At 34.2% G+C, this 15,237-nt stretch overlaps 1 protein-coding gene across 1 annotated transcript in view; it reads right to left on the bottom strand.

The window, feature by feature from the left end:
• Positions 1–5,990: 5,990 nt before the first annotated feature.
• SLC7A11 (solute carrier family 7 member 11) overlaps positions 5,991–15,237 on the bottom strand; it is a 76,816-nt gene continuing 67,569 nt past the window's right edge. The window contains exon 12 of the mRNA XM_002745351.7: positions 5,991–13,506. Within this exon, the coding sequence (XP_002745397.1) occupies positions 13,445–13,506 (62 nt within the window). The 3' untranslated portion in view covers positions 5,991–13,444. The remainder of the gene's footprint in view (positions 13,507–15,237) is intronic.

Here is a 15,237-nt window from a genome sequence, read left to right as displayed (position 1 = left end):
GTAGATGCCCACTGCTCTATTCCCTTTTAGTTCTCCTGCCTCATTTCATTTCCTACCCAGCTCATGCAAGCTTATTCCGTGGGGCTATGCGCTTCCATTTTTACACTCTCACTGATGGAAAGCCATCAATTCACATCATCTTCAACTGGCAATTTCATTTCATCAAAAAGTGTATGTTGTGACTAATATTTTCCAGACACCCTACTTGAGTTAGGTTGTGGCTACAAAGTGCAATCGGCATGGTTTCTGAACCCAAAGTATCGTCTCTCTGCGGAGTATGCCTAAGTGTGATAAGGTGGGGAAGAGGAGATGGTTCTTTTGCCTTGCCTGTTGCTTGCTTTCATTAAGTAGTACATTTAGGAAATATTCTTGGCCTCTTTCTAGAACAGTAGTGTCTTAATCCTATAGGTGAGTTTGGCAGGAAAAAAAAAAGCCCTGATTTTATGTTTTCTTCTTGGGAAGCAGCCTGACCACAGAGGCCTCAATTCTGCTGGGCATTAATTCACACTATAAGTTTTACAGGGTCAAGGATCCATGGGGAAAAGGTTGAATGGTACAAGGCTGCTTATGGTTGGATGGGCAAATTTTTCTAACCCTAGAGTTCAGTGTTAGAAAGTTCACTTGTCCATAGCTATGAGTCATATTCTCCTATGATAGCTGTATCTACATGACAGTGATATTTTGTTATTCTATCTGCCTTATAATTTAGATGTATGTCTTAATTGATTTATAGACCAAGAGGAAAAGAGTGTTATTGGTAAGCCTCCTCAAGAACATTAACAATGTGTATCCGGAATTCTGTTCTCTCACCTGAGCTCTGCTCTGTAATCTAATAATCAGGGGATATATCCAGATGGATTTTTTTTTTTTTTGAGATGGAATCTGGCTCTGTTGCCCAGACTGGAGTGCAATGGCATGATCTCAACTCACTGCAACCTTCACCTCCTGGGTTCAAGCGATTCTCCTGTCTCAGCCTCCTGAGTAACTGGGATTACAGGTGCCCACCACCATGCGCGGCTAATTTTCTGTATTTTTAGTAGAGATGGGGTTTCACCATGTTGGTCAGGCTGGTCTTGAATTCCTGACCTCAAGTGATCCACCTGCCTCGGCCTCCCAAAATGCTGGGATTACGGCCATGAGCCACTGCACCTGGCCCCAGATGGAATTTTAACCACCTCAAATTCAGCACTTCACAAATGGAAATGTGTGCCAATCTCCAATCATTCCATAAATAAAGGGAAATTAGAAGTGTATCACCAAGCATGCCTGTTTCAGTCACATTCTTCCCTAATCATCAACCCATTCAGCTGAAACCTCAGCGTCACCATGACTCATCCTCCTCCTATCCTGGTAAGTTAGGCAGAGAGTCCTATTGGTTTTTTCTTCAGAAATGTTTTACTTCTCAGCTTTCATCACTAATCTCAATCTAAACATCTTCAAGCCTGTTCATTGCAAAAGCTCATCAGCTGTGTTTTGCTGATTCTAGATTTTTCCTTATAATCTCTCCAGCAGAGCTGACAATACAACCTTGCTCGGTTGGCACTCTTACCACATTATTCCCACCAAAAATACCTTCAGTGACTTCCGTCTTCAGATCAAATTCTTTTTCCTGTTTTAAAGGCTCTGCCCTAAGTGAATATAATACAACCAACTTCTTCATATTCGTTATCCTCTATTCTGCTTGGACTTAACTCTTTTATAAACCAAAAGCATGGTCCACTTTTACTATATGTCTTTACTCAAATTGTAAATCAGACGTATATCATCATCTGAAATCAACTTCCACCCCTCTGTCAATCACCTCCAAATATTTACAGACTCAAGCAAAGCCCAGCATCTCTTATCCATTAACTTATTTACAATTGTAACACACAGTTTCACAGTTAATCATACACTGTATTAAACTGTGTATTCCTGTGGTTTTATAGACTCATCTTTATCCAAGCTGAATTACTGTAAGTTCCTGGGGCTGAAGAATCATGGTATATTTCCTACATCATAAAATTAATTGTTAATCATATAGTATATAAAAAGTAATATTTAATAATTGATTGCCTTATAAATAAAACTAAGTAATTACCTTCACCTAAGAGATGGCTTGATTCAACAGTTTGAAATTTGAGACATTTGATAATCAAAATTTCTACTCTGATCTCTGATTTTTTCTGTTGCTCTAGGCAAGCCATTTCAGTTACTTTGGATTCATTTTCTTAATTCAAAAATGGAAGTAAGACTTGCCATCTGTCTTATTCATAGACACAGGAGAGAAGTATCCTAGTCAATACAAAGCACATAGCTAATACAAAGTTTAATAAAAATGATAAATAACATCTATTATCAAATTGAACCATTGTTCAATTTCTTCTGCCCTTTCAGTTCTTTGATTCAATATTCTTTCACTGAAATCAGAGAGCTTTAATTTGAAAAAGTGTTTTACTAATAATTGTAGACTTTCTACATTAGCATTTTTTTATCATTAGGCACACCTGGATAATATCAAATTATTCTTTTAGGGAAATCAATATATACTAAAAATGTGTAGAAAAACATCTGGCAATAACATTTCAGGTAAGGGAAATTTGAGAATGAGAAAACTACATCATAGAATTCCCTGTTTTCTATAGAAACTTTCTTTAAATAATTTAAAATAATATTTTCTTTTTTATTTTTTAATTCCTGAAGCAAAATTATTGTTCTCTTGCTACAGGAGCCACTTTTCTTTTTACTGTGAATTATGAAGAATAGAAAAAACAAAAAATCATTTTCTGGGTCTCTAAAGAATCAGAAAAAGCTTTAAATAATTTTACTATATTGAAGATTTTTGTAGTAAACTATTAAAATCAAATAAATGCCTTTACTCGAGAGACAATAACTTTGTTAATAACACATCATGTTAAGTAGGTTTTGTTTAGTGTTTTCATGTGGGAAAAAAATAGATTTTAGGCTGGTCATGGTGGCTTATGCCTGTAATCCCAGCACTTTGGGAGGCTGAGGCAGGTAGACCACTTGAGATCAGGAGTTTGAGACCAGTCTGACCAATATGGTGAAACCATATCTCTACTAAAAATACAAAAATCAGCCAGGCATGGTGGCATACACCTGTTATCCCAGCTACTTGGGAAGCTGAGGCATGAGAATCCCTTGAACTCCAGAGGTGGAGGATCACAACACTGCACTATAGCCTGGGCAATAGAGTGAGACTCTTCTCAAAAAAAAAAGTAAAGGCATTTATTTGATTTTAATATTTGCCTCAAGTAAAGGCATTTGATTTTAATAGTTTACTACAAAAATCTTCAATATAGTAAAATTATTTAAAGCTTTTTCTGATTCTTTAGAGACCCAGAAAATGATTTTTTGTTTTTTCTATTCTTCATAATTCACAATAAAAAGAAAAGTGGTTCCTGTAGCAAGAGAACAATAACTTTTCTTTAAAACAGAAAGAGTATTTCTTTCCTAAAAAATCACAACTATTAGAGCTAATAATCTGTGAGTGTCCAACAAGGTAGATCAGATATAACCTAACTTGTCAGAGAGGAGGGGAACATGCTAAGGAGAGATGAAATTCCTAGAAATAAGATTTCCCACATTTCTTAATTATATAATTTCTCCATTTATTTTCTCTTTCCAAATATGTGTCTTAAGCCCATTGCAGTTTACAATGGTAATAAGAATTTTTTAAAAAGAAATACAACTCAAATCTTTTTTTTTTTTTACTATTTAAAAGAATTCTGTGTAGACGTGAATTTTTGCTGAATTAATAAACGAAGCACTAAACTTTGTAGATTATTGAGTAACAAATTGTGAAAGGAACATGGCAATGTGAGAATTAAAAGTGAACTTTAAGTAAGCTGAAGGCAGCATTCAGAACATGAAATAAAAATTTATGTGTTCTTAGATTTCAGAAAACAAAATATATGATCATAAAGATATGTTATACAATTACAATGTTAATTACCGTAACAAAAGTAAAATTAGTTTATCCTGTTTTCAATACTAAGGAAAACTAGAGGGAAATAACTTGCCCAAACATCTCTCAGAATTATCTTCAATTACACTTAGTAACTTATTTTATCATAGCTGGAGAGTATTTCAATATTTTTAGTGTTTAGCCTGCATTAACACCTCCAAAATCCTGTTTTATGCCTTTCAGAGATTAATAAATGTTAGAAGCTAAAATTTGTAAGAAATTGAATCCTAATTATATTTTTATTTCTGAATTCTTTCAAACATCAAATACGTTTTAGATCATAGTTTTAGCCACTGCCCACTGGTGACCAGGTGTTCTTAAGCTTAAGCTTTAAAAAAAAAAAAAAGGCCTGACTTTCAAAGTCAGATCTCTAGGGAGTCTGCAGACATAATTGTTAGGGCATGTAGAGACAAAAGCAACAGTACACTTACCCGCCCCTTCAAAGCCTGCTTGTCCCAGCATGCGTAATCATCTGGAATCCTTATAAATTAGACACTGCCTAAAAATCTAAGAAAAAATGTTTAGATGTATTCTCGGAACAAAAGTCTATCTGAACCTGAACCACCATGTTTAAAGCCTAATGACAGTTTAAAAACAAATTACTAGACATTATATATTTTCTTTCAATACATGTCATATTTATTAATTTTTAAATAAATATATCTACCTATCTCATGGATTGTATTTATTTTCAAAACTGTATACGTTTAATAGGTGCCAAAGTCATTGATTTCTTTTCTCATTGTTCTCCGAAAACATTTTACCAGGAAAACTGTTATTTAGTCTTCCACATTATTTCCAAGCAAAATTTGGTCATCAAAAAGTTTAAGTTTCTTTCTGCTCTACATTTCAGACAATTAATTTTTTTCAAGATATATGAAAAAGATACTGACTCTAGAATTTAGGGACCTAAATAATTCATAATAGAAAATTGACCTGAGTATTTCCTTCATCAGGACCTACCTACCAATGGTGGTAGAGAAACAGAGACCGACTCAAACTTCAACTTCCCGGTCAGCTTGCTTTTGTTCTGCAGGTAGGTTTTATAGAAATTCTATTCCCATAAAATCTAATGGATAGCTTAAATTTAGAAGTAACAAAACCTGCTTCTGTGCTTATCATAAAAAAATCTTACACTGCCATCTAATGAATGGCATTCATTCATTCATGGACTTAATGAATCTATACATTTAATAAACATTAATCGAACACCCACTACGCTTCCATTGGCAAAAGAAAAAAATCAGTAAGTTCAGGCAGAAAAGTGAGTCCAGTAAATCAATGACAGCAGGATACAATGAGATCCACAAAAAGGATGTGCTCCAGATGATGAGTTCAGGCGTCAGGTAGTAAAGCAACCTGGGGAATCTGGAAGAGCTTACTTTTGACTTAATCTTAAATGTTGGGTAGAAGTTATATGTGGAATAAGGAGATGGGAGCGGGGGAGGAAAATATAATCCCTGTAAGAGTCTTCAGTGTGTGAAAAGAAAGAATGGTATCATGTTTTGTTACCGTTGCACTACTGAGAACACATTTAATACGGCTGCCGAGAATGTGGAAAGCTGGAGAAAAAAAGGTGGCAGGTGATGGAAACCCCTGTGTGTTATATGGCGGAGTTTGAATTTTATCCATCCACAAAAAATAAATAAATAAATGTGAAACCATTGAAAAGTTTGACCTGATTTGAGTTTCAGGAAGAACATTCTGGGGAAACATGTGCAAGAGTAAAGAGGAAAAATTCTTGTTAAAGGCATGAAATGAAAAGATTCTGAACTTGTACAGGCAGAAATAGAACGGGAGCTAGATATTTCAGACCAGGGGACAGACAGATATAGACCACGAGAAAGAAGAGTGTTTACGGGAGACTGAATCTGCCACCACTTTCAGTTTTTAGTAAACTGGTGTGAGGTCAGATGCTCCAACAAGGTCATGGAACCAGTGATAAATAAATTCAATCATTAAAACTAAGGCCTTCAATTTACGTGAATATGCACTGCTTGAAAAGAAAGCAAAACATGATATGTATTATGTAAACTATCAAATCTTTATTTAAGTTTCCATTTAAAATATTTTCAAGTAAAAATGTGACAAAAATGGTTATAAAAAGGTTGAAGCAACTAGAAGCATGACAGATATAATACATATAAATACAACCAAAATTCAGTTCAATGCAAAGTTGAAGGACATCATATTGCACCAAAATTTATTCCATACAAAAGCACATGCATCGTTTTCATAAGATGAAAACACACTTATTTCATAGCATCTTACCACTTACACAAATAGCCTGTAAACACCATCTGGCATTGTGATTGCTGCACCAGAACTCTCCCCAGAGGGAAATCATTTAGCTAGAGAAGAATCCATTTTATTTCACATATCACATGCTTGTGCAGGCATCAGTGCCAAGGAACCTTAAGAAACACAACACAATCCACAGATGAAAGTCTCTCTGCACCATTTAACTTCATAAATATCTTAGTTCTCTTAATATGATTAGAATGTAGATGCAGAAAGAAAATGTAGTTTTGCTCTTTAAGAATTTATCAGTCAATATAAGACATTGTATTAAATTTGTATAAAATACACACAACCCCTTTACTAAGTTTCATAATCATAATGCCAGAGGGAAGAAGCCTGCTTGAGTTGAGGACCAGTTAGGATACTGAGGATCACTCTTTCTCACCTGGATCTCTCTGTTCTTTTATTTTCAAACCCATGATGCTCCTGCAATTCTGGGAATGGTATAAGGTCGTAACTAATGCATTCCAGATCCAAGTTAGGGATTTAGCTGGTCTATAAATTACAATTTAAGCACAGATCAAACAGATGGCTGCCAGCATAACCCTCAAGAGTAACCTGAGTTCCAAGACTTTCCCACCGGGCTAAATGGATTCCACTGCTGCAAATTATAAATGCTTGTCACAGGATATGAAAGGTATTTAAATACATCCATAGATAGTACCTAATAATATGTTAATATAAACATAACAACACATATATTATTATTCTACCCCTTATCAACTGAAAATGAAGTTACCATTCCTAGGCCAAATTTTTAGACAAAGCTTTCTAAAGCCATTTCAACAAAGTAAATTCAGATATACTTGCAATAAAAAGACATAAAAGATTCATCTTGAGATGAATTCTGAGTCAATAACTACAAACAATTTCTACCAGTGCATCACTACCACATAATCCATTCTACACAAGCTGTACAAATATTGAGTCAAATCCTGTCAGAAAATTAAGACCCAATAAGTTTGCCAAGTATTCAGTACAAAAGGCTGTTTGTCTTGCCTTTTTCTGACATGTGCATTATAAAATCACAGGTAGCTAACATTTATTATCAGTAAAAAACAGCAACATTTGTTCACCCGTTTTGCATAGGGAGAAAAACAATATATTTCGTAGCATTAAGTGATACACTCTTTAAACATATGATGCTTATGTTTGCGAAGTTCCCAAATGTTGAGAAGTACTACTGAAAACTCATTACTATTGTGCAAAGATAAAAATTTGGGGCCGATCTCTGTATTCAAAATAACCAATTTTAAAGCAAAATATATCCTAATACTACTATAGATTCTAGGAACTGTCCTAAGAGAGTAAAATGTCATTTCCTTTCTGAACATGAATAACATCAAAGGAAGAACCCAGTTCTTAAGGCTTAAGTAGGAAATTTATAGAAATTTGATTTATAGCAGTAGTAATAACATTCATAAGGAAAAACTATTAGGTAACAATTTTCTCCAAGAAGAGGATCAGATTACTCAAAATTGTTGGAGAATTCTGGTGGTCTGTGCAATAATCATAATGATTTACATTGCTTTTTTTCTTTCCGAGCAATAAGAAAAGTCTATGGGATAGCACTTGAAATAATTCATATACATAGTCATTTAACATAGATCATTTCTAGTTGAGTATAAGCATACATTCATGGGAACAATCTGTTTCATTCTTCAAAGTATGTTTCTACTTTGGAATGAAAGAGAAATTCTAGGGAAACATTAATTCAAAAATCCTTTGAAATAAGACAGTTCAAACCTAGGACCAGGGAACCACATTGCATTGCCTCCCAGTGTGATATGACTGTGCTTCCAAGGATGCATCTAATAAAGTTAATTAGTAGGAATATTTGAAGTCTAATTTTATAATTCACATTTAAGTCAGACCACTCACAACCCAACAAATGATACAGCTTTAACCTGAAAAGGCCTAATAGGTTTTCCCACAAGATGCTGTACAAAATACGCTGTCACACAAGGTACTCGAAATACAGTCACCACTGCAAAAGAGATACCTCTGCATTACTCATTTTTTCCCCCTCTGGCTTTCAGCACAGCTTTTTGAGGCTTCCACAGGAGGTAATAAGGACTTAGCAAGCAGGTTTCCTAACCAATATCTTAATTCACTTGAAAGTCATACTTTAAAAAAAATCAGTAGTGTACACGTTGAGGGAAAAGAAGCATGTTCACTTCGAAACAAGTGTGGCCCTCGGTATGGCTCTCAGATGCCTGACACCCTACAGTTTTGTGAGAGAATTGTTAGCTGTAAAGCTGTAAGGGCAGTTATAGTTATACTATAAATGTATGCTTGATTCAAGTACACTGAAACACACACATGTAACAGATAGCTATTAGGAGATCGTAACCATCTTCTGCACATTTTAAGGTCAATAGTAACAGAGAGGAGGGAGAAAAATAACTACCAAGAAAATAAAACTAATTGGTAGATTCACACTAAAAAAATCTGGGTAATCATATAAATTCATTGTTATGAGGTTAAGGAAGGACAATTATCTCACAACATATGGAAAATTGGTGAATTTCCTGTGAGATCATGATTTATGTTTTTGTGAATCTACATCTGATCTAAATTTAGACAAAACATTTATTTTTAGACACCAACTAATTTGAAAATACAAGGGAAGAAATAATTATCTCCCCAAATTGACTATTAAAAATCATTTTTAAGAGCAGTACCAATAAACTAAGGACTACCTAAACATCATGCTCTCAGACATTATTTTAAAATCTTTTTAGGTACTGTACTAATAAAATAAGGGGTACCTAGAGATCACACTTTTAGATATTATATATTTTAACACAGATTAAAAATACTGTTTATGGGAAAATTAAGCTTAAATACATATATAGGTAATAATTATTTTGCCCATATACAAGTAATGTAAACAGAAGCTATCAAGGTGACCCATTATCTACTCTAGTTTATATCCACGATGGGCTTCTTCCCAGTTACACAATGCCATATTTTAACTCCTCACTTTGAATGGTTAAGAAAGCAAAATGTAACTCAGTAAACTTGATCAGCACCAACGTACTACATATTATGGAGGGTAAAGTGAAGCAAGAATATATTCAAGTAAAATAAAATGTCTTGACTGATGGGCATTCAAATCCCACATCTCTCTATGTTTCTTTCCTAACTAAGAAAAAGAGCTATAATTAAAATCCCATTTATTGTTTTTCTATAATTCAGAATCAGCATATAAAATATGATGAAGGTGAAAATATCTCCCTACATACCACATCATATATATGATGAGAAAGCCACTTGTTATATATGGATATTCCAATTAACTCATAAGTTAAATTTAAAAAAATATATCCTCCATATTTATTTCTAATAGAAAAAAGTAACAGAAATTATTTTACCGTACTCATGGGGACAAGGCAGATTTTGTGGGACTAGAAGTGTACACAACTTTGCTGGTCTTCTTCAACAAAATTAATATAGAATTCCTGACGCAAAATTAGTTTCAGGAACTCGAACGGAGCATGTCTAAGTGAGGGGCACTGAAGTTTAGGTTTCATTAGCTTCTTGGGATATCCGCCTATGCACAACGGACAACTAATTTTTAATATTTCTCTGACTATATTGCATAACATTAAAATATTATTACCTTCAGTCACATACTATCTTTCATTTCCTGATTCTCTGAACTTCAGTTTTTTATCTTTCATACCCTATACCTCAGTTATAAAAGATCAACTTTAACAAAGGCCAGAGTTACTCCCTTTCTTAGCAGTATATTCATCTGCAAATCAAGATAAAATAATGAGTTTCCTGTAGACTTATTACAGTTCATGAGGAATTCTGTTGTGTAATTATACTCTTGTTAACCCTCTACTGATATATCCAATAGTAGGGAGAAACAATTTTACCAGACACATAAAACAAACAGCAAATCTGTTTCAATCCGAATATTTTAGTGTTAGAGAAACCACCATGCATTGCAGGTGTAACCTAATAAGCTGTCCTAATTTTGTGTCCACAGGGCTGAGGAGCTACAGTTTAAATGCATATGCATGTTTGGAACTGAAGTCAGTCATCTTCCCTAGGACAAATCTTTACTCTTCTAAAGAAGGAAAATAATAGGGTTTATTTTCAGCTAACCATTTCTAATGGCTCAGTTTTCATTTGTTCAAAGGAATATAATCTAATACTTTTAAATGGGGACAAAACAGTACCATGAGGAAAATACGTACTGCAAATATTTGTGATTGTGTAAAAAGAATCATTCTTTTTAAAATCAAATTGTGTTTTAGCTTTAGCAGTCTTTACTCAATCTTTTAAAATCACAATTAAATATTTGAGACTCCATCCCTACAAAATTGAAAAAATAGTAGATTAGTTATTTTAAACACTATTCATTAACTTTGCTTTCCATGTTATAATAAACCTATGTGTATAAACATTTGAATATGCACGGTATAAAGTACAGGTACAGCACATGTAGTAGTAGTATGTGTGTGTATGGATGTGCATATAATATAAAAATATGAGAAAAATTTTACTTATATAAAAATGTACATATAAATAAATGTGCAGGAGAGTTTCTGAACTAGAATCTGCTTTGCATACTGTTTTGAATGAAAATTATGAATACTGATTTCCTGATTAAAGGAACTCTGTGTTTTGCCATGACGTGTCCTAAAAATAAGCCAAAATACAACTTAATCTCCATCACTTTGTTTCTTAATTACTGATTGACTTTTTTCCTGCTTAAAACGGCATTACAAAGGCAGAGAAATTTAATAATGCAAAAACCACTTTTGAAAGTAAGAGAAAGAATAATTCTAGTTACCTTTTAAATTGGTACTTTTAAAGAGAAATTCAAATCAAAAATTAATTAATTAATTAAATGCTGAGACCAATCTGCCACTGTGAATATAAGCACATTAACCCCAGGAATAGCAAAGAACTACACAAACTTTCCATGAGACTTTACCAGTCTTTATCATTTGGCAAGAAAAAGCTCAGAAAACGTTTCTTGTTTAAATTCTATGAACCTAGACTATGGGAAAAAAATAGAAATAAAAAAGAAATTCTTACCTCAAGCAACATATGATAGGGAGAGATGTAGACAAATGAACAATGTTTGCTGGAAATAGGAATTATAAATAAAATTTTGAAAACTCTGTGCTAAGAAAGGAAGGGGTTGTTATAAATTCACTTAAAGACCCAAACATTTCTTTAGGTTTGGCTAAAGAAATGTCAGTCTTGGATATATATGAAATGTTTTCAAGAGCAAAAATTGAAATTACTGACTTGGAAATGCTCCAAATTGTAAGTCATCATTTCTACTTTGGACAATTGTCTATGAACTCTGTTTGCCTTTAATAATTTTAATTGGTATAATTCTTTCAAAACTCCTTATTTTCAAATAGACAAAAATTAAAGGATGAAATATACTTTGGCCATGACTAAGCATTTTATCTTAGATATTTATAAATTACAGTTTAAATAATTTCATCATTATATTTCTCTCATTTATAAGTTTCACAATATTTTCTTTCCTTTTTTTTTTTTTTTTTTTCTTTTAGATAGCGTCTCCTCTGTCGCTGAGGCTGGAGTGCAGTGGTGCAATCTCAGCTCACCACAACTTCCCCTTCCTGGGTTCAAGCAATTCTCCTGCCTCAGCCTTCTGAGCAGCTGGGATTACAGACGCCTGCCACCACGCCCAGCTAATTTTGTATTTTCAATAGAGACAGGGTTTCACTATCCTGGCCAGGCTGGTCGGTCTCAAACTCCTGACCTCGTGATCCGCTTGTCTCAACCTCCCAAAGTACTGGGATTACAGGTGTGATACACAGTGCCCAGCCCACAATATTTTCTAATACTGGCATAAAAACGTCTTCTGAACATAAACGTTCATCCACAGTTTCTCATCCTTTCAAGTTTCTTCTTATCAATTATCCCTTTTGCAAGTTAAATAATAACTAAGGTGTGGAAATTACTGACAAAGCCTAAATATAGAGGTGGAAATTTTCTAGAATCATCAGTTGTAAGTTCTAGTTAGCAGTAACATTTCCTTCTCAATTTTTATGTCAATATATGCCTTTTTCTAATTAATCTGGACAGTTTCATACGAAGAGATATTTTAACAGAATATAAAATGTATCAGGAAAATGCACAAAGTGTCAAAATTCATCATTATGTAAAAATAGTCATAAATTTAAAAAATTGTTCAGAATTACTAACATTGAATGTAGATATGATTATAGATATGGGACTATTGTTTTGGACATTTTCTTTGTCAGTGATTTCTCTCATGTTGACAATGTAATTTGAAGATTTAAAAGTGCGTAGGTTTAGATATAATTTATCAGGGGTAAATTATTAGTGAAACAGGTGGTTGTTCTTAAGAGGATTTAATACCAAACTGACTCTTCCTCTAAGAAGTGTTACATATTTTCCTGATCAAACTGATTGGAAAAAAAAAGACAGATGACTATAAAACTTTCTGATAATGAAGAGAAAACATCTGACATAATAAATTCTCAAGGATTTTTACTCAAGCATGATTCCTGGATGTGTCTCATAAACAGTATCCCCTAGAAACTCCTCTTTAATGTATTCAACATATCCCCTCTGACCTTTGTTCAAATGCTCTGGGTATAATCCATTAAAGCAGGAGTGTTATCTAAATTGGTATCTAAAGGGAAGCAATGCAATGTCAATGTAAAATAAATTTCTTTCTTTCCTCTCGGCCATAATCATGATGTATCCTTTTTTCTTTCAGAATTGAAAACACTTTTCACAGCATAGTCATCTATGATGTATAAACCATGTTTACAAAGCCCATATACACAGAAAAAATCTCAGTCTTCAATGAGAACTTTCTTTGCCATGCTAAGATATATTGTAGAGAATGACCACATAGTAATTGGCTATTCCGTTAGTCTTTTCTCCTAACCCCAATAGGTAGGTATCAGAGACTCAAGAATTGTGCAACTCATAGAACGGCATATTCGTTTTCTGTAACTACATAGCGTTAGAACTAAATTTCTTCGAAATTAGTTTGAATATGCTGATATATATGAATAGAAATAACTGACTCCTTTAGTTTATCACCAAAGTTAGAATTCCCTGGATTTTCAAAAGACGAAGTAAAAATCCCTATTGTGTGTCTTCTCTTGGGCAGATTGCCAAGATCTCATATTCATCAGTTCATAATTTATCTTCTTCTGGTACAACTTCCAGAATTATTTGCAATGATCTGGTTATTCTCTCTACAAAGAAATAAAGAGGAATTAAAAATGCATTAAAATCAGAAATGCATAAAAACAGCAAACTATGTATTATTTTGGGTTGAATACCAAAACACACAACCGCCTATTTCATAGAACACTTTCAAGAATTATTCACTTCATTAGAATCCTATCATGCTCAATTAATTTGTCACTTCTGTAACTTCCCATGATGGCTTCTCAGCAAGAATAAATTAATATTTTGCAGGAAAATAAGGACTTTTATTCATGAACCAGAAGGCTGAAAATATTTTGAGACAATAGGACCAATATATAAATAAATATTTCAAAATACACTTCATATTCAGTTTAAAATTGATTTATTTTTTTTTCCACCTATGAGATTACAACCAGTTCCTCATAAGAATTGGGAGGAGAATCAGAATATAATTTTCATTCTCAAACTTGTAACATATTATTGAGAATATTATCCTATCTCCTAGGGCCCAATTTGCCTAGTCAGTACAATGAGAGTCTAAATCAATGAGAGTTAAAGTGTGGTTCCCAGACCAACAAAATTAGCATCATTTAACATATTAGAAATGCATCTTTCAAGTTCAATCCTAGACCTACTAAATTAGAAACTGAAGATGGGGTCTAGCCACCTGTAATTCTGATAGACACAAAAATGTAGGAACTAAGGGCATCTTGAGAGAGGCTGGCTCCAGGGTGCAGAAAAAGGTCAACCTTTTTTCCTTGAGAACCACTGGGCTAGATGATTTCTAAGGTGATTTTATCTCAGCAGAACTCTAATACCTTGGTTTCTGGGGACATTAGTTCTTGTTTGCCTCTTTTTTTTTTTTTTTTTTTTGAGTAGGAGTTTCACTGTTGTTGCCCAAGCTAGAATGCAATGTCGTGATCTCAGCTCACTGAAACTTCTGCCTCCCAGATTCAAGCAGTTCTTCTGCCTCAGCCTCCCAAGTAGCTGGGATTACAGGCATGTGCCACCATACCTGGCTAATTTTGTATTTTTAGTAGAGACAGGATTTCACCTTGTTGGTCCAGCTGGTCTCAAACTCCTGACCTCAAGTGATTTGCCTGTCTCGGCCTCCCAAAGTGCTGGGATTACAGGTGTCAGCTACCACGCCCAGCTGGTTTGCCTCTTATCTTTGCGATTAATTCCTACACACCTTTTTCCATGCCCTGCTAGTCCTGGAGCAGTCAGGGCCTAACCTCTTGATGGTTTCAGACTCAGATAGTCTCTCATCTGTACATAGAATCTTTCTCCTCATTCATGGCTTGTTATCCATAATAGCTCCTTTCAAGCCATTTTTAATGACATTTAAAAAGATCTTTTTTTCAACCTTTGCTTTCTGTGTTTGTCAAAGATGTTGTTCTCAACACATTAATTTTACAGTCTACATCAATTATAAAGGGCCCAGCATAGTCCTAGCAAATTATAAGTGCTATGTGAATGTTTCCTAAATAAACTGTGTTTTACACGGCCCACTCATTACATTGAGATGTAAATACAGCATAAGGGAGCACCCAAGAGCAATTAAAGCCCATATTTTCAGAAAAAGGAAATGATAAAATTATCCTGTAAAAATAGGCATTTGTGGCTGGGTGCAGTGGCTCACACTTGTAATCCCAGCACTTTGGGAGGCCGAGGCAGGTGGGTCACGAAATCAGGAGTTTGAAGCCCAGCCTGTCCAATATGACGAAACCCCGTTTCTCCTAAAAAAGCAAAAATGGTGCACACCTGTAGTCCCA

This window comes from Callithrix jacchus, chromosome 3 (assembly GCF_049354715.1).
Source record: "Callithrix jacchus isolate 240 chromosome 3, calJac240_pri, whole genome shotgun sequence".
Classification (NCBI taxonomy): domain Eukaryota; kingdom Metazoa; phylum Chordata; class Mammalia; order Primates; family Cebidae; genus Callithrix; species Callithrix jacchus.
The sequence above is the reverse complement of the archived record's forward strand: the minus strand, read 5'-3'. Positions and strand labels throughout refer to the sequence as shown.